This window comes from Pogona vitticeps, chromosome 9, assembly GCF_051106095.1.
Source record: "Pogona vitticeps strain Pit_001003342236 chromosome 9, PviZW2.1, whole genome shotgun sequence".
NCBI lineage: Eukaryota > Metazoa > Chordata > Lepidosauria > Squamata > Agamidae > Pogona > Pogona vitticeps.
In genome coordinates, this window is record NC_135791.1 from 4,880,712 (window position 1) to 4,908,668 (window position 27,957).

Genomic DNA, 27,957 nt, shown 5'->3' on the forward strand with positions numbered 1-27,957 from the left:
TCTCCTTCTGTTCCTGAAATCCGCCAGGAGCCTAAGGAGATGATGCCTCATTAAAGTTAATATGTGTATGTGTGTGTTCTTAAGAGAAAGGGAAAGAGAATGGTCATGCATGTGAAAGCAGAGCAGGAAGGGAAGAAGAGTGGAGTAGTAAAGGAAAGTATGGGAATTTTGAATGAATATTCCCTCTGAAGCTGGGCTTTGAAGGGCACTAATTAGAACTCTGTGTCTGTGTTTTTATCTCTCTGTCTCTACCATGCAAGGTGGCCATTTTTGCAGTTGGCTGCCAAATTCTTCATCGGAGCCAGCCCCAGATGTTTTTACAGCCTGATGCCTGGCAAAGAGATAAGGACAAAGGGTTGAACAGGAATGTTGGGTGGGGGGGGATTCAGAGAAAACGTAAGCTTTAAACACCTTTCAAACGCTACAACACAAGCTGCTGCTGGAATATCTTTTATGTTCCCTGAGTTGACCTTTCTCAACTGTCAGGCCCCAACTGTATGTTTCACCTGGCCTGTCTCCAGGGCAGGGAATTCCTTAAGGGCTGATAGTGTGCAATGGTCACAGCAGGAGGTTTGCTTCTCTCCTGTAATTTATGAAGTAGCTCCCTTGGTTATGTGATTGGTTCTCAGGCTACAAGTACTTGCTTTTACTTTTTTTCTTTTTCTTTCTTTTTTATTTTATTTTATTTTGTTTTAATTTTGGTAACTCTAATCTGTCAGACAAGATTGACTGCCTCAGTCACATCTTTTGAACACATATATTATTTCCCCTGTAGCAATGGATTATCTCTATCCCATAATTTGGTCGTTAGTGTTAATAATAATGCCATCAAGGTTGATTCCATGGTTTTCTGGGTATAAGGTACTCCGTGGTAGCTGACAATTCCTTTCTTCTTGGGAGCCCTCCAGGACTGTTCCGCTTGCCCAAATTTGGCTCTTCTTCCAGGAGATAAAGTAGGAAATCAGACTCCTCACACCTGCAAAACCAGAGCTCCCCCCCCCCTGCAACGGCTAGTGTTACATAATGGTGCGGTTGTGCCATCCAGCGAGGGTCAAAGCATTGGAATTTTTCCTGCTGTCAGGATGCAGCTTGCTGGGGCAGGGAGGGGGCAATGCGTAGCCTGTACAATTAACTTATAAATTGCCCAGAGAGTTCTTTAAGCACTGTTGGTTGATATAAAAGGAGCATGTTTTGCTTTGCTTTGCCCCTCCGAGGTACCTCCATATTGCTTCCGTCAGATCACCTCCTCTGTTCCTTCCCTTCAGGCTTGTGTTGCAATGGGCTGGCAGCTCCTTTAACACCACCCTCCTTTCACATCTCATATATGTTTTTCTCACTTCAGACCACTTTGAGGGAAGCATTTGAGGAACCTTCTCCCACCTCATGCTCCATCCAAGGTGGTGGAAAGCGACCTGTCTCTTACTTTCCTGCCTCCCTCCCAGATTCGGATAGCTTGGATGTGAGTTGGCATTCTGCACCCATCTTTGCCCCCCTGCCCCACACATGGCAGGTGTCAACTAAAATCTAGAAAAGGGCCATCCTGCAACTCACTTACCAGGCTGCTCAGAAAACTTTGTTTCTTTCCCTCTTCCTGCTGATGACCCTCCTCTCTGCCATAGTTGTAGCTAACTCATAATTTGGATCATGTAAATGTGTGCACATACGCACTCAACAACAAGACTCTGTGTATGTGTGTTTGTGTGTGTGTAAGTCTCATAGATGGACTCTGCACTTTTGAATTTCCAGAAACACCACTGTAGTTGTTACACAAGATCTGCAGGAAGTTTGGGTTTTTGTTTGTTTGTTTTCATGATACTTCGATCCTTCAGTTTCCCATATCCATGACTTGGGTGAAACTGATGAGAAGTTGCTACACTCTCATGCTCATCAGGAGGGTTTGCCCTCTTTAATCTCGTTTGCTTTAATTTTTTTCTTCTCTAGCTTTCAACAGGGCATTTTCATGGCACCGTGCAAAATAGAAAGTCACAAACCATACACAAAGGTTCCTCAGAAACAACCTCAGTTACACCAACTTTAGAAATGAATACCACCAAACACCACAAAGCCACAATTAAATGATGAAATCAGGCACCACACATTAAACAACCTAACGAAGTGTTCTTGGAAAGGCTTGGGTGAAAAAAGCCATTTAAGATTAGCCTTCTTTGCAGTCACTTGTGCTCGGCTCACCTTGATGATCCTTCGCATCCTCTGGAGTGTAAACGATTTTGCTCTGTGGCTTGGAAATCCCTGACAGATGGAATTAGAGACAACCCCATATGCCAGCTGGATAGCAGCACAGCTGGCAATGCCCTGCTAGCCATTGGAAAGCATATGATTGCTATGGAAGTGAATAGCACCAATATTCCTGGGTAGACTTAACACTGTGATTACACAGGCATTTCAAGTCGACAGATACCTGTTAAGGGAGGACAGGAATGACATTCTAGTTCTTGATGTTAGTTTCCTAGCAGAAACATCCTGCTTTCTCCCCCTGCAGAGTCAGGAATTGGTGCGTGATCTACATTAAACGCAAACACACACACACACACACACAGAGAGAGAGAGAGAGAGAGAGAGAGAGAGAACATTTGCCATAGTGATGTCATTAGAGACTAATTTTCATGTTTGTATACATGCTCATTCATAGTTTTCCAATGTTTTTTGAATCAAACACCTTCAACTGCTTAGAAACAGGGATGTTGACCCTGCTGAGGTTCATCTCTGTGCAGACAGTGTGATCATTTTTCTCCCTCCTTGCCTCAAGATGATGAGAAAAACCTTGCCAGCCTTTCTCAGGTGGATTTGTGTGGATTTATTTTGGGGGGAAACAATGAAGTGTCTCTTTCCATGCTGGAACTTACAAAAGCAATAGCACTGAATGGGTTGCTTGTGTCTTTTGATCATTTTTAATGTTTGCGTGCATGTGTGTACATGTACGTTCATGCTTAAGACACAAGGGAAACTTTGGCAGATTTCTGTCACCTCTATACTCAGCAGATGTTCTAAATCAACAGTGGGGAACATGTTGTTCTCCAGGTGGCGACAGTCTACAGCTCCCATCAGCCCCAGTCTATGATGAGGGATCATGGAAGTTCCAGTTGAATAACAGCTGGAGGGCCACATATATGCCACCCTTTTCATCAGATCAGGCACTTCTCTGCATGTACAAAGGTTCTTTAAGGTTGCCTCACCTCTTATTCTCAATACAAGCTTCACTGATTGCATTTTAGACTGGTGTTGTGGCTAGTGTTGTGCAGAGGGTATGTAATAATTGAAACCAAACATTTACTCAGTTGAGCTGTCTGGTGCAGTGGCTAAACTGCAGTACTGAAGCCAAAACTCTGCTCAGGGGGGCAGGTTTAATCCCACGTAACTGGCTCGAGGTTGACTCAGGCAGAGGTTGGTAAACTGAGTGCCTAGTTCGCTGGGGAACAATGGGTAGCCTGCATAATTAAACTGTAAACTGCCCAGAGAGTGCTTTAAGCACTGTGGGGCAGTATAGAAGCAGCAACCTTCGCTTTACGCTTTATTTTTGCCCATCCTTAACCAGCTAGCCAGCGATTAGGCACCCATGGTTAAATTTCAGCCTGCCCTGGACAGTTAATTTTAAGAAGAATTGACATAATTACAAAGGAAAGACATCCACCACGGAGAAATAATATGATGCTCAGAGATCCAACCTACCTCTACTGCTGGCTTTTTGATGTTTTCAGCAACTCATTGTATTTCTTCTTCTTAAAATGGTTTTCTAAACTTCCTGATTACTGTAAGAGGTTCAGCACATCCAAATTCCAGCAGCCAGATTGCTAACTAGAGCTGGTCACATAACCTCCCTGTTCCAGCAACTCCACTGGCTGCTGATCTGGTTCTGGACACATTTCTAGAAGTGCTGGATTAGATCCAAAATTGCTAGATCTAACCTAAATGGCTAAGGTCCAAGCTATCTCGAGGACTGCATCTCCCTTGATGAGCCTGCTTGGGTGGGAGATCATCAGTAGAAGCCTTTCTCTTAAGGCAAGCTTTTCCTCCATGACTGGCTATCTTAATGGGATTTTTAAATGGACTGTTGTTTCCTGCTTTGAATGTGTTTCTGGTGCTGTTTTTGTTTACCATGTTCTAGTATAGTTTTTGACCCTTTCTAGTATTTGTATACTCACTTTTTTTCAGCTTTAAATGTTGTCTTTTAATAATGCAAGCTGCCCTCGGTCCTCTTTAAGGAGAAAGGCAGAGTAAAAATATTCTAAAGAAACAAACAATGACTTTCAGGACCATTTCTGGATCGAACCTCCTTCCATTTTGTATCATTTACAGCTCTGAACCACATCACAGGGCAAACATTTCATTTGTTATCCTGAGCAATGTGGAGAAATTGCTTCACAACCTCCACCCCGTTTTTGCAACCCTGGAGCTCTTGCTAAGAATGAGAGGAGGTTCCTTTTGACTGTCCTTCAATTATGGGCGCTGTCGGGGACCACATTTAAATGCCAAAGAGCCATCCAAGTGTGGGAACGAGCAGCCTCCCTCCCCATCCCTGGGCAGATCAAATTGTCAGTAGATGTGGAAGGGAAAGCCCAAATAGGCAGTTCTAGAAATGTGTTTTGAAGCCAGCCTGCTGAGGAGACAAATGTAAAAGATGATGAAGTCGGACACAATAACTATGAAACATGTGCAAATGTACTGGAAAGAAAGGAAGGAGGCTTATTCTTAGCGGCAACCCAACGTAGAACAAGAAGCCAATTTTATCACTGTCGGAATGATTATCAGACAATGGAGTAAGTTGCCAAAGGGCCAGGTTGAATCACGATCACTGGAAACATTCAAAGAGTTAATGTTTTGGAGAAAAGGCAGAGTCCTTCCAGTTCCCTTTGCTTTGCTGTGAAGTTTTGTTTCGCTTTGGTTTAACGACAATGAAAATGTCCCTGTCAAAAAATCTCGAGGGGGTGGCAAATTGTGTCTTGGCCTTGTTAATAAAAACAGACACCAATTTTATAATATTGGTCTGGTTCTTAAATTTCTTTTTCCTTGCAAGATGGGACAAACAAATGCAACAGTTTCCCTCCTAATGACCAAGATACAAGAGCTTTTTATTACATGTTGGGTTTGGTTTCTGCACAACAAATTCATGGGCATGTATTTTGCCCCAAAAACTTGTATTCTGTGTTAAAAGAAATTTGCATTTTGTGCTTAAAACCTAGCACTTTATTTTGAGACTATACTTTGCATTTTGTACAAAACAAGGCTTTTTCCAAACAAGGTATATATTTTTGTGCAAAATATAAGGTTTTCAACCTAGCCGCACCGTTTCACTTTTGCTAATGCTGCTGATCTGGAAAGGGCAAAAATCTTGAAGTGCCTGGAGGCCGCGGAGATATTAAGCCAAACATGCCCCTCCATCTTAATATTTCTTCCCCCAGCCACTAATGGTTCTATTATAACATTTCTCCCCAAAGAGAGTTCAGTTCATTAATTCTGTATGTGCATAGCTAAGTTTCCTTATTGGTGCTTTCACTCTGGCCACTCCATTTTTTAAAGATCATGCAGAAAGCTTTGCATAAGCTTCTTGCCAGTTACCAGTGTCCCAAAACGGGCAGGCAAAGCTAATCTAAAGTATTTGTGTTAAAGTCCAACTCTGATATTCAGGGACTGATCCATCACTTGATTGGTTTAGACTTTAGCCTGCAGGCACAAGCCATTAGCCCAAATTTGCACCCTACCTAGAGACTTCCCTTTGCCTCCTTTTGTCTTTTGATCCAACCAGACCCAAAGGCCTCTTCCTCCTCAGTTTCATACTTTGGGCACATCAAAAGAAGGCAGGATTCTCTGGAAAAGACAGTCATACTAAGAAAGGTTCAAGACAGCAGGAAACAGGAAGAGAGATGTACTGAATCCCTAAAGAATCCCACAGCCTTGGGTTTACAAGAGCTAAGCAAGACGGTTGAGGACAGGGCATTTTGGAGATAGCTCATTCATAGGGTCACCATAAACCGAGGCAACTTGATGACTCATAACAACATCACGAAAGCAGGATCCACCTTCCTCCTACTGAGAGTCACTAGGCTCATAAAAAAGATTTCAGTCCTTGGTGGCCCCTGATCTCAAAGTGCAGGGTCTCTTGTAGTTACAACCTCTTTGATGGAAGATGCAGTGCTTTGCTTTAGCCTTTTTTGGGTTATTTTTGTCAACAGAGTGCTAGAAATGCCAGAATGAGGCTGGACAGATGCACGAGAGATACTAATCCCAAATACAAATGTTAAAATAAAAATATGTGATAGTTTAAAATAGGAAATCCAGAATTAGATGCAGAAATTATCAAGAACTGATGGTGTGCTTAGTTTCTACTGTGGAGCAATGATTCGTGTAGTTAATGGACTTTCAGTCAACCTTTGTCCCTGTGGATTTGAAATTGTTCATGATGAGGAGAACAGTACTCTCTTGCTCTTTTCCCCCCCAGAACACCAAAATTCTAAACTGGAACTTGAATGATAAGATTCTGAATTTCTGATTCCAAATCCAGAGATCTCAATAAATGGCCATTTCAGTTGCTCTGCTTGGCCTGTACATTAACAGTTACGATACTGTTCATTACACCTGCAAGTATAACAGATGGCATCATTTTTGGACATGCCTTAGGAAATCCCTATAGACATGATCTGTTGTAAAATGACTTGCACAACTCAAATGACAACAGGTAATGTCTCCAGGGATCGCTTAAGATAATTCACCTCCAAAGGTTTTAGCATTGTTTTAGCATTGATTGTACTACTGTTCCTAATGCAATATGTCTTTAATTCTTTTTTTTAAATATTTGTATACCTATGACTTGCATTAGGAACAGTAGTACAATCAATGCTAAAACACATTTAAAACAACAGAACACAACCATTCATTTAAAAACACCTCTTGGATCTCCAGTTATTAAGGGAAATGTCTTTGCCTGCTTGCAAAAGGACAGCAAAGAGAGGGGCAGCCTGGCCTCCAGTGGGAGGGAGTTCCAAAGTCTGGGAGCAGCCACAGAGAAGGCCTTCTCCTGTGTCCCCACCCAAGTGTGCTGATGAGGGTGGTGTGATGAAGAGAAGGACCTCCCAGGATGATTTAAAAACCAGGGCAGGCTCATAGAGGGAGTATCATAGAGTATCCACTGGGTGTAGAAGTGGGAAGGTTCATAGGGGCACATAACTGGACCCATCAAAGGTGCTCACCTTGTGTTATATATCTATAAAATCTTCATTCCCACTCATTAAATTGCTTTTGAAATGTGATTTCATTACACCCTATTTATCAAGAAAATTAATTTTGAGGTAACTATGTTACATGTAACTCATTATCTACTAGTTCTGGATTGCACCTAGGATATTGTAAATACAAAGCATATGTTGTACGTACCACTTAGCTGTCTCATCTATCATAGGCCATAGATATATTCTGAGGAAGATTTTTTGTTAGAAAAAAAACAATTCATGCATAGCACCGTAAATTGCCAAATGTATTGGATTCATTTCTTTATTAATTATAAATGAACATTGCACCCCTGTCAATTTTGTGGTGCATTGGGTTCCCCCCCCACAACACACATGCCTATCAGAAATGTGTCAACTGCTGTGCCTGTTTCTTTAAATGTCTTTCTCTCCCTCTTTAAAAAAAAAAAAGAATTAAGAATGTCAGTGTAAATCTTTTGCAACTAAAAGAACTGATTTTTTTTAAAAAAATCTTGTGATGGTAATGTGGGAGGGGATGTTAATTAAAGCTGCCAACCCCAGCTGATTCATGTCACACTGAACAAGCCTTTGAATCTTTCATGGGAACGAAGGCAAGAAACTAAAAGTCGCCAAAATAATGATAAATACGATCCACGGTCACCTTCTGCAAGAAGGGAACGTCCACACTGGGATATTCAGTGCATTGTGGCCCCACTTAAAAGGTTCTTGCCTTAATTGTGATCTATTTTAGCTCTCGCTTGAGAAATTCTTCTGTCCAAACTGGAGATTATGTCCTGGGTCCTCTTTTCCTGTGCTACATATCCAGACAAAGTAAGCCTTACCAGTTTACACATGAGTAAGGAGGCAGGAACAGCAGCCAAGGACAGCTGCAGCATGAGGGGAGGAAAACATTGGAGTGAAAGTTGGGCAGAACAGATGGGAGGTAACACCTCCCCCCCCTTTTCTCCTCATCTGGGGCTCTGCTGGAGCTGTGCTGCCTTGTGGGGCAGAGCCCAGAGAGTCAACATAGCCCCTGTTCCCTGCCTTTTCTCTCAGACCTACTTCAGGATGCTGGAGTGACTTTCCCATTTTTTTTTTGTTTGTTAAAAGAGTAAGTGGCATATATAAATGGCAATCCATCAGCCTGTCCTGGTTTTAGAATTTCACTGTGTTGGTTAGGAAAATATTAAAAAAAATTTAAAAAATGAAGATAGAGGAGGGAGTTTCCCCACCCTTCCTTTTAATGCCACAACCCATCAAAAGCGTCATGGGGTTGTCTCCTCAGTTAATGCCACACCCGGTATCATTTTGGTGAAGGTCCCCAAAGAGCTATTTTGCATCTTAGTGAATCATGCTAAAAAGAGTGAATGCTCTGGCCCTGCACTAGTTTGGTGCAGAACAGCTCTTCAAAGGGAAAAGGATGGATTGTTCTAAGAAGAAACATAAGCAGACAAGGTCCTCTCTTTTTTTGATTCTAAAGAGTGCCCTCAGGGCTCCACATACTGCAACTGTATGCCGGTGTGAACAGGCTTTGTTCTTCAGGATGTCTTCTGAGGCTGGTGTCTTCCTCTTTACACAAGTCCTCTCTGTCTTTGAATTTGCAGCCTTTCAGCTCAGCTCTTAAAGATGGCCATGGGTTGGCCTCACTCAGCGGAACCCTTTTGATCTGGAGCTTCTAGGAAAATCACTCTGCTTTGCTCTCATTTGTTCAGTCAAGGTACAGGGGGTTGTCTCTTTGGGTGTTTTATTTTCTCTCAATGTACCAAAAGAAACCCCTGCAGGTTCAGTGACACACCTTTGTAGACAACTAGCAGTTCTCCTTTACAAGCAGCTGACACCATTTCTTTGGAAAACTACTTCCTCTTCCTCCTTCATTTCCATACAGAAATCTGCCTATACCAGGACAGGCTAGGAGATGCTCTGCATAATTTTGGGTTGTTGTTGTTTTTCTCCATCAATGGGAAGAGGAGAGCAGGGAGCATACTTTAAAGGCCTGCCTTGACAGTATTGTGACCCCTCTTTTTGAAAAATCTAGATTAGCTGTTTAATCGTTTCAATAGAGAAATGTGAGGGAAAAGTACACCGAAATAATAAAGAGATAGGGAATAATGGATGGGTTGGTACGGTACTGTACCGTAAAAAAAACCCTGATGGGTTGGGTGATTTACTCACAAGTAGACCTGCAGAGCGAGACATGGTGGCGCTGTAGGCTAAACTGCATAAGTGTCTGTGCTGCAAGGTCAGAAGACCAGCAGGACTCTTCTTAGGTTCTTATGCTCTTATGTACCCGTGTAACTTGAAGTTGCAGAAGCTATTGGAAAGTTTACACCAAGGCAGAATTCATATCCAGGAAGCAGTTCTGTGGGTGCAGTTGCACAGCTAGTTTTGCAACCAGTTGTGCAGATACTTGCACAACCAGTCACATGGCCTCTCTGGGTGTAAACCTCTACACTGACCCCATGTTGAGACATAACAGGGGGCATAATATGGTTCCTTTGACCAGGTGCAATGCACAGTGATCTTGAACACCAGGACATTCCTCGTCCATGTGCTTTTTTATAGGAACATAATGCCTTCACCAGTGGCATTAATTGCACTGGTAAGCCTGTTAACCTGTCAGGTCCCTGGAGCCCTGGCTTCAACAATTCCTATTTAGAAACAAGTGAGGTATATTTGGAGAAGTTCTTCTACTCCTTTCTCCTGTGGCTTTTAAATCTTGAAGAACAACTTGACCTAATTACTTGTTCCCTTGCAGAAGTCCAGAACACACAGGAATTCTCTCATCCTGCTGGTAAAAATAAGGTTGGGCTAGGGTGGGGGATGGTTCTTGCCACATGCTTTATTAAAGAGAACCACCTAAAATAGCAGTGCTTTCAAATTAAGGCCCATCTCTTCACTTCTCAAGGTAATTAGACTGGAAGTGTGGAGAAAAAAGGTTAAGGAGGCAAAAGAAGTGAATACGGTAATAAATAATGATGAAGAGTGTGTTAAACATGGTCTTGTCTGCTTCTTAAAAGCATAGGGAAGAAGCTTTCGGTCTCAGAGTTGCATTGTTTCATGATGCATTTTTCATATTTAATAAACTTTTAAGCCTCCAGGTGGGAGAACAGTTGCCAGGTATGTGGGGGGAGGGGTCCACCAAGATGGCTTTGTTCTCAGATGTAAGAGTTCTGAAGGCCATAAAATATTGAGCCTAACATACCATCATTTTATAAAATCCTGTCAAACAGGATTATTATTATTTTCATAGATGTCTCAATTCTGGCCTCCTTCCCCTTGGACAATTTATCAATTTATTCACATTCCTACTGCTGTCTTCCTTCCTTTAAGAAGATCAGTGAAAAAGAATGAATTCTCCAAGGTCCACAGATACCCTGGACCACAAGGAGACTCGCCGTTCTCCAGGGACAGGAACTAAAGCTGTGGGACTCAACTGTCAAGTCAGACTTCAATCACACCAGTGACTCGGCTTGGACTTGATGAGTTTTGGGCTTTTTTCAATGACCTGGACTTCACTTGCAACTCAGAATCCACACATTCCCTCCCTTTTTCTGAGGGGGGGAAAGCTTGTTTTTAATAGAGATTCAGACTTGGGGTTTGGGACTCAGGACATGATACCAAAGACTTGAACTCGAAACTCAAAGACTTGCCAACATCCCTGCTGTTCTCTAAGGAGCAATCTCAGCGAGGCAAGTAGGATAGAATTATAATAATGCCAAAACAATAAAGCTCAGTCTAAAGATGCCGGAACCTTTGCCGATGGCCAGTACAATAGATCACAGTTCTAATCCTCCTTAGATAATTGAGTTGTCCAGTGAACTCATTTTGACAGCAAAAGAGGGGAGGAAAACATTAAGCCTTTTTATGCTTTCCGCCCTACCTTATTCTGGTTATGCAACACCCAACTCCTTTGAAAGGGTTTCATTTCAGTGAGAGAGGGAGAAAGTGTTGACCATATTTGGGAGGGGGAAAAGATCCACGCTGAGATCCTGACACTTTCTAAAGACTGTGACATACTAATTGGATATTCTCAAGGGCTTGGCTGAGTAACTGGCTATTAAGATGGGACAAAGGATCAATAATCATTATTCTTTTGGGGAAATTCAGTGTTCATTCTAAATTAAGTTACTCCTGATGAGTGGTGGGAGACAGACCGTGGTGTGTCTGTTCAGGGCTCAGGGGTGACCAGAGAAAAGATCAACTCAGAGCAGAAATTTGTCAAATTTAGCTGGACAGCTTGAAAATAAGGATACAAAGGGGATGGATATATATCTTAAGACAAGGTGCGTACAAATCTTTCAATTAAGATAAAGTATGGATAAACAGACACAAATTAAGGGAGGGGTAAGAATTATGCAATTTATGGTTTATCTGAGGCTGTTTTTCCAGTCCCTGAAGTTTTCTTTCGTCTCCCATGGCCACCTTTTTTAAATCATAGAATCGTAAGATAATGGAGTTGGAAGGGGCCTACATTGAATTGGAAGGGGTCTATAAAGCCATTGAGTCCAGCCTCCTGCTCAGTGCAGACATGAATCACCTGGGGTTGGCAGATGGCTGTCCAATGCTCTCCTGACGGCCTCCAGCATTGGAGCGCTCACTGCTTCCCAAGATAATTGGTTCCATTGTCGTACTGCTCCAACAGTTAAGAAGTATTTCCTGTTATTCAGCTTAAATCTGGCTTCCTGTAACAATTCCTGGTTTCAGTTGCATCTGGTTTTGTGGAAAGAAGATGACGCAACTTGCAGAAGGTCCAGAATGGAGAGCATTCTGCCTTGCGCCTGCTTCCTCAGGAGGTGCAGCTAGCCCCTCCCTGCTTTCCTTCTGCCAACAGCAGAACACCTACCTTTCTAGAGAGGCTTTCAGAGAATCAGCAGGCAATTGAGAGGGAGAGGTCTATTCAAATCTGATTTCTAGTCTTTCAATTATATTTGTAAATATTTATATATTATAGTTTGTTTGTTTTTAACCAACTGGCCAGGTCCATACGACATCCGTGCAGAGTCTCACTCTTACTAAGACATGTATGTGCGCACCACAGACTGTTTTAACTGGAAAACATGTCAGGTGAAGGATGAGTAGCAGTTTAAAACGGTGGCAGCGAAGAAATAGCCCTGGGTCTCAAAGTGAGACAAATTCCCCAAATGACAGGAAAATAAGTCTAAAAAAAACTCTATCTAAATGACATAAATGACATGAATGCACCAGCTGAAAAGTCCTCTCCCAGGATAACCCTCCAGTAGAGAAGCCAGATAAATTCTTTTGTTGTTATGCTAAGAGGATTGTCTGGAGCTCTAGGAGAGCAAACCAGAAATAAAACCAAGTTTTGAAATGTGAATTTCACGGATGCACATATTCACATGCATGCACAAAAAAAGCTGTTACATCAATAAGGACCAGAAACTTAGAGCCTAAATCCACCAGTATAACACTAGCATTAGGAAAAGAGGACTTGATTTAAAAAAGGTACAGATGGAGTTTGAGTAGAAGTTTGTGTGTCCAAGCTTTCGGGGTCTGTACTTGAATTGGCAATTTTTTTCCTGGGGTGAATAGGAATGGATGCATCAATCTGTTCCCAGTACATGCCAATCTTGCATGTTCGCTCAAAATTGTATTCTCTTCTGTTTCCTTTTCTCATTAATGGTTTTTTTTAAAAACAACTGTTCCCTAAATAAATAATTTTTTTCTCAATATGTATTTACTTCTGCATTTTGAATATGTTGTTGTTTAGTCGTTTAGTCGTGTCCGACTCTTCGTGACCCCATGGACCAGAGCACGCCAGGCCCTCCTGTCTTCCACTGCCTCCCGGAGTTGGGTCAAATTCATTTTGAATATATTTCCCACAAAATATCATTTTATAAATATATTGTGAACAAAGGTACACATTTTCAGAGCTTGGAAATAATGCATACAAATAATTGTGCTTCCGACCCTCTTCTTTTGATAAACTAAGTATTTCTATTTTAAGGTATATTTCTAAATAATAATAGTAATCATAACAAAATAGTGGGAAAATGACATATTACACTCAAGGAAAGTGTTGCTTTTTCAAACACAACAGCCAACAGCTCTGTGTGTGTTTTTTGGGGGGGGGTTGTTGAAGGACGGAAGGAAGATTAATTCAAGCTCTATGTGTTACTAAATAAGGGACGTGGTGGCGCACTTGATCCTAAAAATAGGCATGTCTCAATACATTTCATTGTATTTTTAAGCTCTGAGCTACATCATTAAATCTGAAAAAGCCAAATTGCTGGACTGTTCCTCCGAAAGAAGACAAGGATTTTGAGCCAAATTTAGTCTTTGGGTTCAGACTTTATCTTGAACATGGGCAGCATCTACCCATACTTCTTTGCAAGTCACTCACTAGTTAATTGTTCCTGATTTCTTTTTTAAAAAAGCTCTGTCTATGCAAAATAAACTCCATGGGGATTGATCTATAGGTAATTGTCAAACTGTGCCTCCCATAGACTCCTTGAGTATGTTTTGCAGGCATTTAGAACCAGGGGTGCCTCAAGGAGACACAATAAAGCTGAGGATGTGCTTCACATTCTGGATTCATTTTGACAACAAAGTTGGGATATTTGTTTCTGAACTTATCCAAAAGAAAGCAAGGAAACCTGAAGCAGCACTTGAATGCAATCAGAGCTCTCCAAAGCATGATATTTTCCTTCAATTCTTCAGAAGATAAAAATCAAAAGGAACAGCTTTTGTTTCACAGGATCTGGCGTGTCAGGTATCCAGGCAAGGGTGCCCAGCTGATGAAGGACAGAGACATAGAAGGATAGGAACTGGGCAAGGGACAGAACTGATGGGAGCTTTTCTTGCACACTGAAGGCCAAGCAGTAGTTGATAGCACTGAGTTTCCATCCCCATCCCAGGCCATGGCCCTTTATTTGTCCATGTCAGTTTTGCTTTCTGGACAAATGCATGTATATGTAAACATTTATAAATATCTTCATATGAACTCAAACAGGTGAACCAAAAATTATCTGAAATCAAGCCAATTGCAATTTGTAGGACTAATGATTTGGACAGAATCAAAGAAGATGGTATTCATACACCCCTAGTGGAAGCCCTGGGGGGCTCCATGCGGCCAGACCAGAGGCTACACTTTGCCCACCCATGTGTCAGGAATACTGTACATAAAGGATTTCTTTCTTTTATTTATTTATTTATTTTTTCCCTTCACAGTGAATTCCTGGCTATCAAAGCTACTCCTACAAGTGGAAGGAATCAGGCCAGGAATACTCAAGCAAACATGTACAATCATGTTTTGCTCATGAATGTCAAGAGAAGTTTCTTTAGCAGTCTGGAGGATGAGTCACTGTGTTCTTGTTTGTATTGGAAAGAAGAGAGAGGTGATAATTTCGGGGCAGCAGCAACTGCTATAATTTCAATTTCTGCTCTGTGGATGGGAAAGTTCACCTCAATCACACTGAAAACGTACATTATATTAAGCACTAATAAAAGAATTGGTTTCCCCTTTCCCCTAAAAGAGTCCTTGATCAGCTGCTTCTATTTCATCTGCTCTTACCTGTAATTCAATAATTCCTTATCAGTTGGGTATTAAAATGTCGTAGCAATTATTGCAGCCCTGTGGAAATCACAGCCTTCTAGTGAAAAATTTAGTTTTTATCTGCTGATGGACTTATTAACTTTTTTTAAAAAAGAAACCCGTTGCTTAGTCAGGCTGTATTTGAACCGCACCTGTCACTCACTTTTTCATGTTCAGCAAGTTGTGCTCTCTTAGCTGGGGCTGGGACAGACATTTGACTTCAGTGTTGATCCTATACTCCTTGAACTGGACTCAAAAGAATACTTCTGCTGCCCATGGGTTTTATCAGCCTGAGTGGAGAGATTCAGATTCGCCAAGCACAGGATTCAGTAGGGAGTCTGGACCCCCACTGGGATTCGTCGGGCCTGCCTAAGGATAAATGAAAACCCTTGAGGAATTTCACTTGTCTTATCTATCTGTTTTGACTGCTCCTGAAATTCCTCAGAGATTTCACCTGTAAGAAGAACCTCTGGGTATGTCTTTGCTTTAGGACAAAAAAAAATATTTGGAAGCTTAACGATGTGAATTTAAAAGGCTTGTGGAAAATGCTCAGTCCCTTTATTGAAAGCTTATTTACATTTCCTTCTAATATTTTTATACACATTCATACTTCTTGTGGTGTGGATTTAGTTTAGGCTAAATCTTCAGATCTTGCATATCTACTCCACCATAGGCTGGTCCATAAAAGAGGAAAGATGGCCAAGATGGGGGACAGGACAGGAGGGGCCGATCCGTACTGAGACAGAATGTCTCTTTTAGTACCCAGGAAAGAGACAGTAGCATGCTTGGGGGCACCTAAGGTTTCAAAGAGACCCCCCCCCAATCTATAGAGGGTTGGGGCGGTGACACCTAAGGGTAACAAAAACAGAACAGTGGGGACTGAGCACACCCAGTGGCCACGGAATAGCTGGTATATCTGTGGAGTGCTAGCATTGGCCTAAGGGGTGGAATTCAATTCTGTGGCTGGAAAACTAACTGAAGCAGCCCGTAGTGAAATATTGTGCTATCAGATTCACACATTGGCTGAAATCCAGTTGCTTAGCACTGTAAGCTGAGTTTTAATATATTTGTTTAATGCTTTTAAAATATTGCAATAATTTACTATTTGGCTTTTAACGTTGTCATTTTAATATTGTAAGCCACCTTGAATCCTTCAGGAGACAGGCAGCATATAAATATTCTAAATCAATAAAAATAAATAATTGAACCAGTGGGAATTTGGGAAGTCAGCTCCTCCATACGTTCCATTGGTTCAATGAGCCTACTCCAGTTGTGACTTACCACACTGATCAACAGTGATGGATTACATGCGTCCTTTTCCAACCTGTGCACAATGCAACAAAATCACATGCACTCCTAAACTGAAAGAAGGAGGCCTTTAATTGGTTGCTATCTGCCACGAACAGTGAAATGATCCCCATTCAGTGATTTAAGTCTCTGGGTGCAGAGTCAGAGGTTGGGACTTTGATTCCTCACTGTGCCTTCCTGATGGGAGTTGGACTCAATGATCCAAAGGGTCATTTCCAGCTCTGCAGTTCTAAGATGATGATGACGACAACTGCTGCTGCTGCTGCTGCTGCTACTACTACTACTGCTACTACTGCTACTGCTACTACTGCTACTGCTACTGCTACTACTACTACTACTACGCAGGTGAAAGCTACCATAACAAGATTTCCACTACTTTGACATTATTGTTGGGCATATTAATCTTTTGTTCTATTTGCAGTATGGTAGTTCTCTACCTCACTGCTTCTTTATCCCACTGTCTCGCTATTTATATCCTTATCACACGATGCACACAGTTTCCTTATTCATTAACCCTAAGGTAAATGCATTCCAATGATGAAATTCAAATTTAATGCAAATAAAAAGAAGAAGCTATAAAAATCAAAAGACATTTTTAAAAAATAAAGCAAAATTAAAAGAGCTATCAGACTGCTGGGTAGCTCAGTGTTATAGGCATCTGGCTGCAGAGCCAGAAGTTGTTAGTTTGATTCCCCACGGTGCCTCCTTGACAAGGGCTGGACTCAATGATCCAGAAGGTCCTTTTCATCCCTGCAGTTCCAAAACTGTGACACCCACTGAGTGACCTTTCCCCATTCACTTACTCACTCTTAGCCTGGCTACCCTTGCAGGCTTGTTTTGTGGATGAAGTGAGAAGGAGGAGGAGGAGGAGAACCATGTCTAGGATAGGGAAGGGCACGAACCTCAGTTCAGAGGTTCACACTGGTTTGTACGCCCACCGCCTTCTCCTGCCTCCCCAGATACATCCCCCACTCACCAGCCAGCACGTACTTCTATTGTCCTCTTCATCTGCTCGGCCAGTCTCCGGGAGGACCTATGATACCGCATGAACAAACCAGCATGAACTTCCAAACCGAGGTTTGTGCCCATCTCTAGGCGTGCAACTATGTTTTTTTTTTCAGTTCCAATTCCCAACATCTGCAGTTTTTGAATTGGATCCATGACTGACAGGCACCGTCACGAATATTCCTTATGCATCTGGTACTAATTTATCCACCTGGGGATGCTTCATGTGGGATTCCGAGATCAGCACAGATGTATGTTAGCTAGAGATGGTTTTGCAAGCAATTAGACTAATTAGAAGGCAAGCTTTCCCCATATTATTACTCTGTATCCCCACCCCACCCCAAGCCAGATTGCATTGATGAAGTGCCATTTACCCAGAATTTGTTACATAGAAGTGAAGGGACTATATATGTGCCTTAGAGCTGTTGCATGGAATACAGTCTTGCATTTTGACATGACGTTAGTAAAAGGAAGAGAAGGAGAATTTATTTCTTTTTCTGAGCAAGCAAGAGAGAGAGAGAGATGATGATGATTTTATAGACCACAGCTAGTGCCATGCTGTTGGTATGCTTTTTGCCCCTTTGCCTGTAATTCCAGATGAGGATGAGAAATAGACTGCCATGGTCCCTTCTTCTTTTTCCTAAAAATAGAAGAGTTACAACTCTGGAGGTCTCCAGGGAAGAGGAATTGCTCCGGTATTATTCTCCCCTACGATGACTCCCCAAGATTTTGATCACACTGTTGAATTATTCCTTACTTTTGCGATCATGATTTTGTGCACAAGTTGATCAATAGGGCAATAAAATGAAGCAAAGGAAACATAAATGACTACCGCTTTGATTTGTGGGCCAGTATTAAGTCATGGATAGTTTGTTTGTGTCTTTTTCAACAATCAGCTGGTCTTTCTGTCCTTGCTGTGCATGGATATGAAGATCTTAGCAGAGCTTATTGTCTCATTCTCAGCAGGAAATGAGGATTCAGGCTGCCTCAATCCTGCCTTGTGGTGTCAGGAGTTAAATTCTCTGCCAGGGAATCAGATGGCAAAGAATGAGAAGGGGAAAGCAAGAGAAGGACAGGAGAAGGTTATAGAGAAAGAGAAAAAGAAAGAGAGAGAACAGATAGGATCTACAACTGAAATCACTGCTGTATCAAAGCTGTTGGTCAAAGGGAAGATCCTACAGCCAACTCCAGTCTTCTGAATGCATGGAGAACTGAGCAGTGTAGATGGGAACATAGAGGTCAGTGATACTAGGTGTGATGTGAAGAGGCATAGTTTTGTTTTATCTCCATTTTTCCTCCTGTTAGTCAGAGATTCAATGACTGATTCAGGTTATTCTCTGACCTATTCTTAACAGATTGTGTTAGAAATGTGAGTTGGTTGCATTTTGATTTGGGGGAATTTACTCTTCCAAAAACAACCACAACTTCTTTCAAGGGCAAAATTTATAAGGTCTTCCATCTTATTCTTACTCATTATCTCTCTCTTCTTCTTCTTTTTACTCTATTATTGCAATTCAGGGTTAGTCTTAGAATACCAATAGCATATAACTAATGTGACACTGTCTCTAATAAAATGTCTGAAATGGACTTTGGTTAAAAGTAATTGGATTCCGTAATAGCTCTTATCATGTTAATGTTGTTTGCACTGTTCTAGTTAAGGCCATTAATTTTACTCTCATATACCTCAATTTTTAAGGGCGCGTGTGAGTATTAGGTAAACATTTGTTTCTGACAGAATCCGTGATGACTACTTGGCCAAGGGTTTCCCCCATTATGATAAATTCTGCCACCACCTTGCATTCTTCCCTGAAAGAGGTTTTGTTGTTGTTGTTGGAAAATTGCTGTTTAGACGTTCACATCTGGAGCGAAGGGTGTTTTCTGCTTTAACTGAAACATTAATAGAATCATTAGCATTCTGCCAAGATTCCCACTGTCGTTTCAGTACTCCCACACTGATCCACAGAGAAAGTGATTTCTCTGGGAGAATTATGTTATATTGAATTCTTCTCAGCCATTTTCCTTGTTCCGTTGATTAAGAGGAGCCGCCCTTTGGTGATGGGTGAATGTGCCAAATTTAAGTTCCTCAGGATTCTGTGACTTCTATTTCTTTTTATTCAGGTGCCTAACCAACAGCAAGGTGTTTCTCTCTTCCTTGCCTGGACCTTTGTGTATATTTCTGTGCCCATTTCCCCCCAAATGGACCTATCTTCAGCTCAGATCTTTATTCAGCACATATTTCCCCATACGTTTTTTTTCTATGAATGCCTTGCAAACATACAAATATATGGATTTCCAACCACAAATTACATTGAGATCAATATTGTCTTTTGATGATGTGGGTCCTTTTTATGGAGAAAGGTAGGGTAAAAATATTTTAAGTAAATAAATAAATACATTTGGGTCTAGGTAGTACAGATTTTAGGTGTTTACTTCAGATGGCTAACAACTCCCATATAAGGGTTTTGTATGCAGTGTTAACAATAAGATAACATAACTTATATGCAGAATACATCATGCAAAAGGCTAGGCTGGGTGAATCCCAAATCAGAATTAAGATTGCCGGAAGAAATATTGACAACCTCATATATGCAGATGATACCATTCTGATGGCAGAAAGTGAGGAGGAATTAAAGAACCTCATAATGAGGGTGAAGAATGGATGCTTTTGAATTGTGGTGCTGGAGGAGACTTGAGAGTCCCCTGGACTGCAAGGAGAACAAACCTATCCATTCTGAAGGAAATCAACCCTGAGTGCTGACTGGAAGGACAGATCCTGAAGCTGAGTCTCCAATAATTTGGCCATCTCATGAGAAGAGAAGACTCCCTGGAAAAGACCCTGATGTTGGGAAAGTGTGAGGGCAAGAGGAGAAGGGGACGACAGAGGACGAGATGGCTGGGCAGTGTCATAAAAGCGACCAACATGAATCTGACCAAACTCCAGGAGGCAGTGGAAGACAGGAGGGCCTGGCGTGCTCTGGTCCATGGGGTCACGAAGAGTTGGACAGGACTTAACGACTAAACAACCACAGCTGTGATGTAGGATTTCACAGGGTGAATGGTCCAGGAGTGTTATAAATTATACTGACTGAGGGTTTATTGCATGCATCGTCTAATGACTTCACAGTCTTGAACTCACCTGACCTCATTTCATTCTGGAAGCTATGGAGGGTCAGGCCTAATTAGTGCCTGGATGGGAGAGTACCAAAGAAATACCTTGAGGAAGGACTTTAAAAAGTCATGTCTGAGAGTCAGAATTGGTAATACTGAGCTAGAGGATCCATGGCTTGGACTTTGTATACTATATTCCTGTATTTTAGGGGCATGCAAATACCATCCATTTCAATTTTTGTCTGACTTATTTTTCTTACAAATACTGTAGTGACTGACTTGCTTCAAACCATTGTTGTTACAAGGGTGGGACTACCTCAGCCATTTCAGGGAAAACCCATATGTTGTTTCAAGGAGCTGCTGACCCCCATGCTTTCTTGTTTAATGCTGGTGAGCACTAGGGGTTTAAAATCTGTTGTAAGATTTGGAATAAAGATGGACATGAACCAGCATTTTGGCAGATTGTGCCAGTTCGGTAGATGACCAAACAGGTGTTCTGTGGTTTGGCACTCCGCCCCCTCCCGTGGGTGCCCAGTCGGAGCAGTGCCCCAGCTTCCTTGGCTCTGAATGGGTGCCCCCTGGAAAGGGCAGTGGGCTATTTGGTCACCTGCCATACCAGCATGAACTGATAAACTTGGAATATTGCTGATCCCTTTTTAGTGTAGAAAAAAGCATGGAGAAATCTAAGTCTCACTCCTTCTCTTGGAAAAATGGGGAGGGGATAGGTTTGAATGGTTCTTAGTGAATGAAAACAAAAAAAAATATTTACATATTAGAAGCAACAGGCAAGAAGGGGCGACCTCCAGAACTCTGAGGCATGGGGCAGAAACCTCTATGTTGAGTGGCAGACATGGAATGGGCTTTCCACAGACATCAAGAGTTAAATAAAAAGTGTGAAAAACTAGGGTTTTTTCCCTAGAAGACCCTGTCCTGAGCCTTTCTCGTGGACTTGGTGAGAAATCACAGGAAGTGTTTCTGCTTCCCACAAGATGGAGGAAGGTGTGCTTGTGGCTGGCTTGGTCTGTTTTGCAGACAGGTCATTTGTGCAATTGTGCCTCTTGTAGGGAGAATGAGCAAACACCCAGACAAATCAATTTGCTTTGGATCTGTTAGTGTTTTGAAAGGTATTATTACAGTTAAATATCCTTGCATCTTCGGGGGGGGGGTGCTTTGAGAAAATAAATCTATGAAATTTTCATGTGCTGTTTTTTTTTTCTTTTGGTTCTTGTTTCAGGTTTACAGGCACCAGCCTTCCTGCCCCTGTGATCAGCAGCAAAAACTGGCTTCGCCTTCATTTTATGTCAGATGGCAACCACAGACAAAAGGGCTTCAGCGCACAGTATCAAGGTATTTTACCTGTCTGTCTTTTGCTCCGCCCAGTATCCCCAGCCTTCTAAATTCTAATTGAAGTAGAAAAAATAATTCAAAACTGTATTTCTGGATTACAGAATGTATGTTCTGAGAGCCAGAACTGTAGAGTGATGGACTGGGATTCAGGAGACCAGAGTCTGACTCTCTGTTAGACCATGGAAACTCTGGGGGTTGGCACTGATAAAATCACTCCTTAAATGTGTCATGTACCTAGAAAGCCCTATTAGAGTTGCTATAAGTTGGATGTGATACGATGGTGCATAATAAAATAGTCTGTTGCAGCTTCTGGTCTCTTGTGTTCCATTCCATTCTTCCCATCCTTCGTGTTGGCCATGTGCAAAAATGTCACTTTTATCTGAGTGTATGTAGTCTTTAGGGATGGTTAAAGCATCCTATTGCATGAAGGACAGAGTAATGCTCTCCATTTCCTAGTGACCAATTTTTATCCCTTTCCCAACAAAACAGTATTTCTAGTCAAGGTTCTCCCTTTTCCACTGTAGAAACATTTGTTGCATGAAAAACAGCTTTGGAGGCTTTGTGTGGTTGCCTTAACATATACATAAGTGTACCTTATCTGAATGTGCAGAGTGTTGTATGCCTCCTTCCATCATAAATACATATTTTTGTATTTCTTTTTATGCATGATGTTTCCAAACCAATAATATTGAATTACATTGCAAAATTTAGCAATGGTGCTGAATACTTGTGGTCTGCCCTGTAAATTAAGCTGGGAAGTAGATTCACTTTAAAATATGGACTGAATAATAGTTTTCCCAGTTCCTAATTCTTGTAAGAATTCATTTAGTTGTGACTACATACATTTACACTTCCTCTTTTATTGCTTATATGTGAATATACTCAGTGTTTTTAGGAGCAGAAGATGGAATCATGGTTCGGCCATTTATGCAATATTATTAAGTTTGCTTTTTTCCTATATGGCAGGCCCCTCATATCCGCAGGATCAATATCTGTGATTTCACGTATCCTTCGTCTGAAAATATTAAAAATATTATAAGAAAAATCCCAGAATACATATTTATATGATGTCCTTACTGGAACATCACTGGAGTAGAGTGAGCCAGAGACCATGCTACCTGGTTTTCAGCATCCATGGGGGGTGGGGGGAGCTTGAACCAATCCCCTGCAGATAAAGGAATTCTATTGTAATCTTGTGTTGGGCATACATCAAATCAAATGCTACAGAGAGAAAAGATATAATCAAGTGGAAAATCTTGGAAAGTGCAACAATCTGTGAGTGAACTGTGTTCTGTGCAAAATTTGGTAATTAAAATGGAAAGGGGCGAATGGTTGGATTGAGCAGTATTTCTGGTTTATATCACTTTTTGAAAGTGTTGACCCATAAGGCTATCCTGTCTCTAAACAATCGCTAGCACTAATAGTCAGCACAATTAACACCTCTCAAAAATGCAAAAGGCTTGTTCCCGGTAGAGAGATAAAAACTGAGAAAACTTGTTGTGACCATTGAGTTCGATATCAAGTTGTCCTCCTGGTGCTAGAGAAAAATCTGTCACATTGAACACCTTCATTTCAGAATTTAGCACTACATCACTGCTTTCTCTATTGACATGAGCAATTATGGAGTGTGTGTAACCTCTGAGCACCAAAGGCCACCCTTTCATTTGATTTGATGAATCACAACCATAACATGCAAGTTGCATGTTGCCTTCAGGACCAACTTTCAGATGTGCTAGTTCAAGCTGGATTCTCTCCCTTCTACCTCTGCATTATGCATTAAAGAAGCTGAAGTTACAAACTGTATGAATCACCTTTCAGACTTAATTCCTAAAGGTAGTCATAATTTTTCACCTGAGCCATTGCCCAGTCTCGTGGTTGTTGTCAAGGATGTGAGTGTATGTTTTAAGGAAAAAGAAAAGGGAAATCATGATTGTTCCTTTCGTATTAAAAATGCACCTGCCTGAATCATGCCACTTTGCAAAAACTGTCAAGCAAAGATTAATGTTATAATTTCCTTTCTGATTAAGGCAAATGTCAGGGGCTTCTAATCCTGTGAGCTTGGTTTAAAAAAACCATTTTCCCAGACATAATAGGCTAAGCATTTGCATGGTGAGTGCTTGAAAAGATAAGTTTCCAAGAAGCCATCCCTCATGTATCAAGGGACTTCAAGGGAGGGGGCGGATTCAGAGTCATATTTTTTAAAAAACTGTTTAAAGCTGTCCATTTATGCTCTAAATAGTTCATGCTAGGAATGGGCAAATGACAAAAGGTGCAGTTAAAGGCAAAAAAGGGTGTACCAAATTGGAGAAAACAAAAAAAATGCATAATAATCGGAAATAGAGGGCAATTCCTCCCCCATAACCTTCTGTAAGTTAAATGACAGAAGAGGATCTGGCCAGGCCCATGGCATTATCTGACTCCTGTCTGGATCACTTCATGGAGATTAACAACACAATATTACTGTTTTAAATCCTTCATCCTCTTCACTCTTTCATCCTCACATGGGGGAGGAAGATGATGAGTGAACTGCTCTGAGCCATCCCGTCCAATAACTCCCTGGAGGCACCACCTGAGAGCAATTTGCCTCACACCATTTTGCAAAATTCTAGCACTTGAAGAGTTCCCAACTGAATTCAGTCACAATGTGTCTTTCAGTCCTGACTACACCATGGCCAGCATCCTCTTGGAAGCCCCAATGAAGAGTCAATGGAACAAATCACTGGCTGAAGACATCAACACTTATATGAATCCCACTGAGTCAGGGTGCCTCCTTCATTTGGGACTAACAAAATGTCATTTCCCCATATATTTTGGAATAATCCTTGCTGGAAAATCTCCTTTTGGGAAGTGTTTTATTATGTTGTCTGAACTTATATAGACCAGGAAAACCTTTGAAGCATGCAAGCTTTTGCGATATATCTGCATTACACAGTGACCGAAGTTGGGAACCACTTTAACTGTCATGGCTTCATCCTAAGGGATCTTGTGTTTTGTGGTTTGGGAAGGTGCTTAGAATTCTCTGTACAAGTCCTCTAGTGCAGTGGTTCCCAACCTTGGAGCTCCAGACATTCCAGGACTGCAACTGCCAGAAGCCATTACCACTAGCTGTGCTGGCCAGGAATTCTGGGAGTTGCAGTCCAAGAATCTCTGGGGATCCAAGGTTGGGAACCACATCTCTAATGCTTAGCCCTGACCTAAAGTGCATGAGCTCTCTAGCAGAGAATTCTAGATTCCTGTCCAGACTACAAATCTGAAGATTCTTTAGAGTGCAGGCATGAAGTTTACATAGTATCCAACTGCTTTAGCTGTGGCATTCCACTCCATCTTTGAATTACGTAACTCTTAGAGGAGGTGGGCAACTGGTAGGGAGTAGCAAAGAAGGACAAGCTGGGTGACTCTTGTCTCATGTATCGGGGTGTATAATGTGGGTCCCTTGGATGAATCTATTCCTACTGAACAGCTGACGTAGAACAGCTCAGAGTGGCAAAGCATCTGCCAAAGAGGTCTATAATCCTTCCAGCCCCTCTTGTGCTCAACGCTGTTCTCTTGCCTTCCCTTTCCAGTCAAAAAGCAGATGGAAATGAAATCCCGTGGAGTGAAGCTGATGCCAAGTAAAGATACAAACCAGAAGACATCTGTGTGTAAGTTTCACCCTCCATTGCACGCTCAGTGAGATCTAGTGCCTTGAACATCCCATATGACTAGACAGCAGTTTCCAGAATGTTGCCACCCGTTTTTCGAAGTTGTAATGCTTGCTATCCCCACCGCCTACCCTGCATTATCGCCTCACCTCCTCTTCCTTCCAGTGCTCTGTACACAAACACATACTAACTCTGTCAAGATGCAGGGACGTAGCAGGAGGGACCCTGGGCCAGGTATGCATTCAGTAGTAGTGGTGAGGCCTCGGTATCTCTGCTTTTCGTCACATGCTCTATAGAGTCATCAGAATGCAAACACATTTTTGACAACCCAAACGTATTTGTCTAGCACAAATGTAAGAGGACTCGGTTCACTGGTGCAAAAACCAGCAACAAAGAAGCTGTGGTAACTCTAGTGATAATCTGAATAAAATCTCTCTTCTCTTCCGTTCCTGGTTATTGAATTTTGCTATGCCTATCTGCTGAAAATCTTCCTAAAAAAGAGCAAGTAGCTAAATAAAAAGACAACAGGGTGAATAGATATATAATGTGTTAAAATGATAGATTCCTCCTTTATTCATGATTTCCAAGTGGAGCAATCCTTTGCTGAGAATCATGGGGTGCACTGATGTAGGTAAGGTTGAATTAGGAAGAATTTTGTGCCAGGCTGGGATTGAGCATCCAACAGCAGAGATGGCAGACTGAGGAAAGATTTCTGATACTCCCACACAAGAGCCAGAGGATCTGAAGGCCTAGGACTGGGCCAGTCAGGACAAAATCCCAACCCGCCTCTTGGCGATTGTGCTTTCCCCGGCTTCTCAGCACAGTAGATTAATTGGAGCCACCCCAACTCTCAGGGAACCATGTACACACAAGAGTAGTGTGCAGCTTCTTCTGGTACATATCTCCCACACAGACCGGTTACCACTAGATTTTGCATGTAAAACCTGGAACATTTTGATGTTGTTCAAGGATGGGGAAAAGGTTGTGCTCAGGAAGGGTTTGTGGTTCAGTAGGCTTGGGGGGAAACGTGAATGATTGGCATCTATTTCCAGAAGAGATAATAGGGGGGAAAGGAATAGTTTACAGTTGTTCTTTCTCAAATATTTTTCTCCCGCGTTGTTCTATTCTGGAATCTGAACTGTAGTGATCTAGACTGGAGCCCACTCGGCTGGTGGAGGTGATGCAGGGTAAGAAACGTTGACGTTGACTTTTCGGCTCTTAAGAGATTCACAGTGGAAACATTTAAACAGCACAATGTGTTGTTGTTTTTCTCAAGAAGAAGCAATCTTAGCTGGTTCAGTTGGCTATGTTAACATTGGTTCAGGTCTAGACCAGTTCCTTTGGTTGGAGATTCTGCCATTAAATATCCAGTGCTTTGTTAACTGCTACCTGTTTCATTTGGTTCTGAAGTGCTAATCTGCTTCTCATGGCTGCCTATGCAGATAATAAGACACGGAAGAGAGTGATGAGGTAGAAGGAGTGACGTTCGTTGAGATGAGCTTCGTTTGTGGCCAAGGAGGCTGCAGTGCTTATTCCCCCAAGTCACTTTCGTCTCAACCACTTCATCATTTATTTTTCATAAGGGGCTTGGATTTCTGTTCTGTATTTTGCAGGGAACATTTAGTTCCCCACTGCTTTGGAAGGAAAAAGAAAATTAAAACAGCATGGTCAAAAGGCTGTGTTCCTTTGAACAGAATCTTAAGACCCAAATCATTTGTTGGACGTTCAGTAGGAAAATGGCTCTCCAGTCTGTTTCCTAATTATGTATATACAATGGCCCCGTGGTTGTCCCCTTCGCACCACCGTCCTTGAGAGATCAATCAGGCTTTTCTAAGGATGAGTGGAAGGTTAGGTAAGGAAATGTAGTCCTCCCAGCTCAGCATAGATTATGTCTGTGTTTCAACCACTGCTGAAAGTTGGAGCCCAAAGAAAATGGGAGGTAGGCGCTGCCCTTCATTCCCCTATGCTCCTTACTTTGTCTGAGGATGCATTTCGGTTTTGACTGTGTGCCCTCCTCTCCTTCCTAGGGGGCACTCCCCCACTCTCTGTTTCTTTGGTCCGATTCATGTATAGCCTTGCAACATTGAGATGTGGCTGCTGTAGAAAACAATATCGATGTGATGCTGCCCAGCCATTGCTGAGAAGACCTCCGTTGTGTAGCTTGGTCTTTTGATCCTGTTGCACAGAATGCCCTCTGCTCATGTAGCACCTCCTTGGGTCCAATATTGAGCCAACCAGATGTTCAGATCCAGATATCGAACCCATGATGGCTTGTCCCCCAATAGACATCCTTGTGTTCTAGTGCAACAGCTGTTACGTCTCTACACATTTCCTCAGCAAGGAGGGAATGCCTTCTGCTCCTCAATTATATAATGTCAATGCCTCAGTCTCTTTGAAAGGCCACATTTGGGGAGCAAAATGTCCGTAGGCAGGCTCCAAGACTAGATGAATGTTGGTTAAGTATCTGACCTCCCAAATAGAGAATGCTAATAGATTTGAAGAGAGGAGTCTAGCTGGCATCCTTGAAGCCTACGCTTCCTCAAAAGAATCAGCCGCTGGGGAAATGTCTTGCTGTACTAGAAAGTCTAGCAGCTTGGTTCCCCCACCGTATCTGTCATCCAGGGTAGACAAAAGTGTCCCTGATGCAGGTGGCCCAATAGATTTTGTCAGCTGAAGTGAAACAATAGATGATGTCCACTCACATCTAGATGTACAGGATTCCAAGTAAGCCAAGTGGTTTTTGCCCCTGAGACAGAGAATATCCAAAAGCACCTCTGCCCATCCCTATCATTTATCT

At 42.0% G+C, this 27,957-nt stretch overlaps 1 protein-coding gene across 4 annotated transcripts in view; it reads left to right on the forward strand.

Annotated features, from left to right (window-relative positions):
* CSMD2 (CUB and Sushi multiple domains 2) overlaps window positions 1–27,957 on the forward strand; it is a 533,934-nt gene that overhangs the window by 262,536 nt on the left and 243,441 nt on the right. For all 4 annotated transcript variants that reach the window (XM_078379919.1, XM_078379918.1, XM_020800093.3 and 1 more), the window contains exons 6-7: window positions 21,407–21,519; window positions 25,083–25,160. In XM_078379919.1, the coding sequence (XP_078236045.1) occupies window positions 21,407–21,519; window positions 25,083–25,160 (191 nt within the window). The remainder of the gene's footprint in view (window positions 1–21,406; window positions 21,520–25,082; window positions 25,161–27,957) is intronic.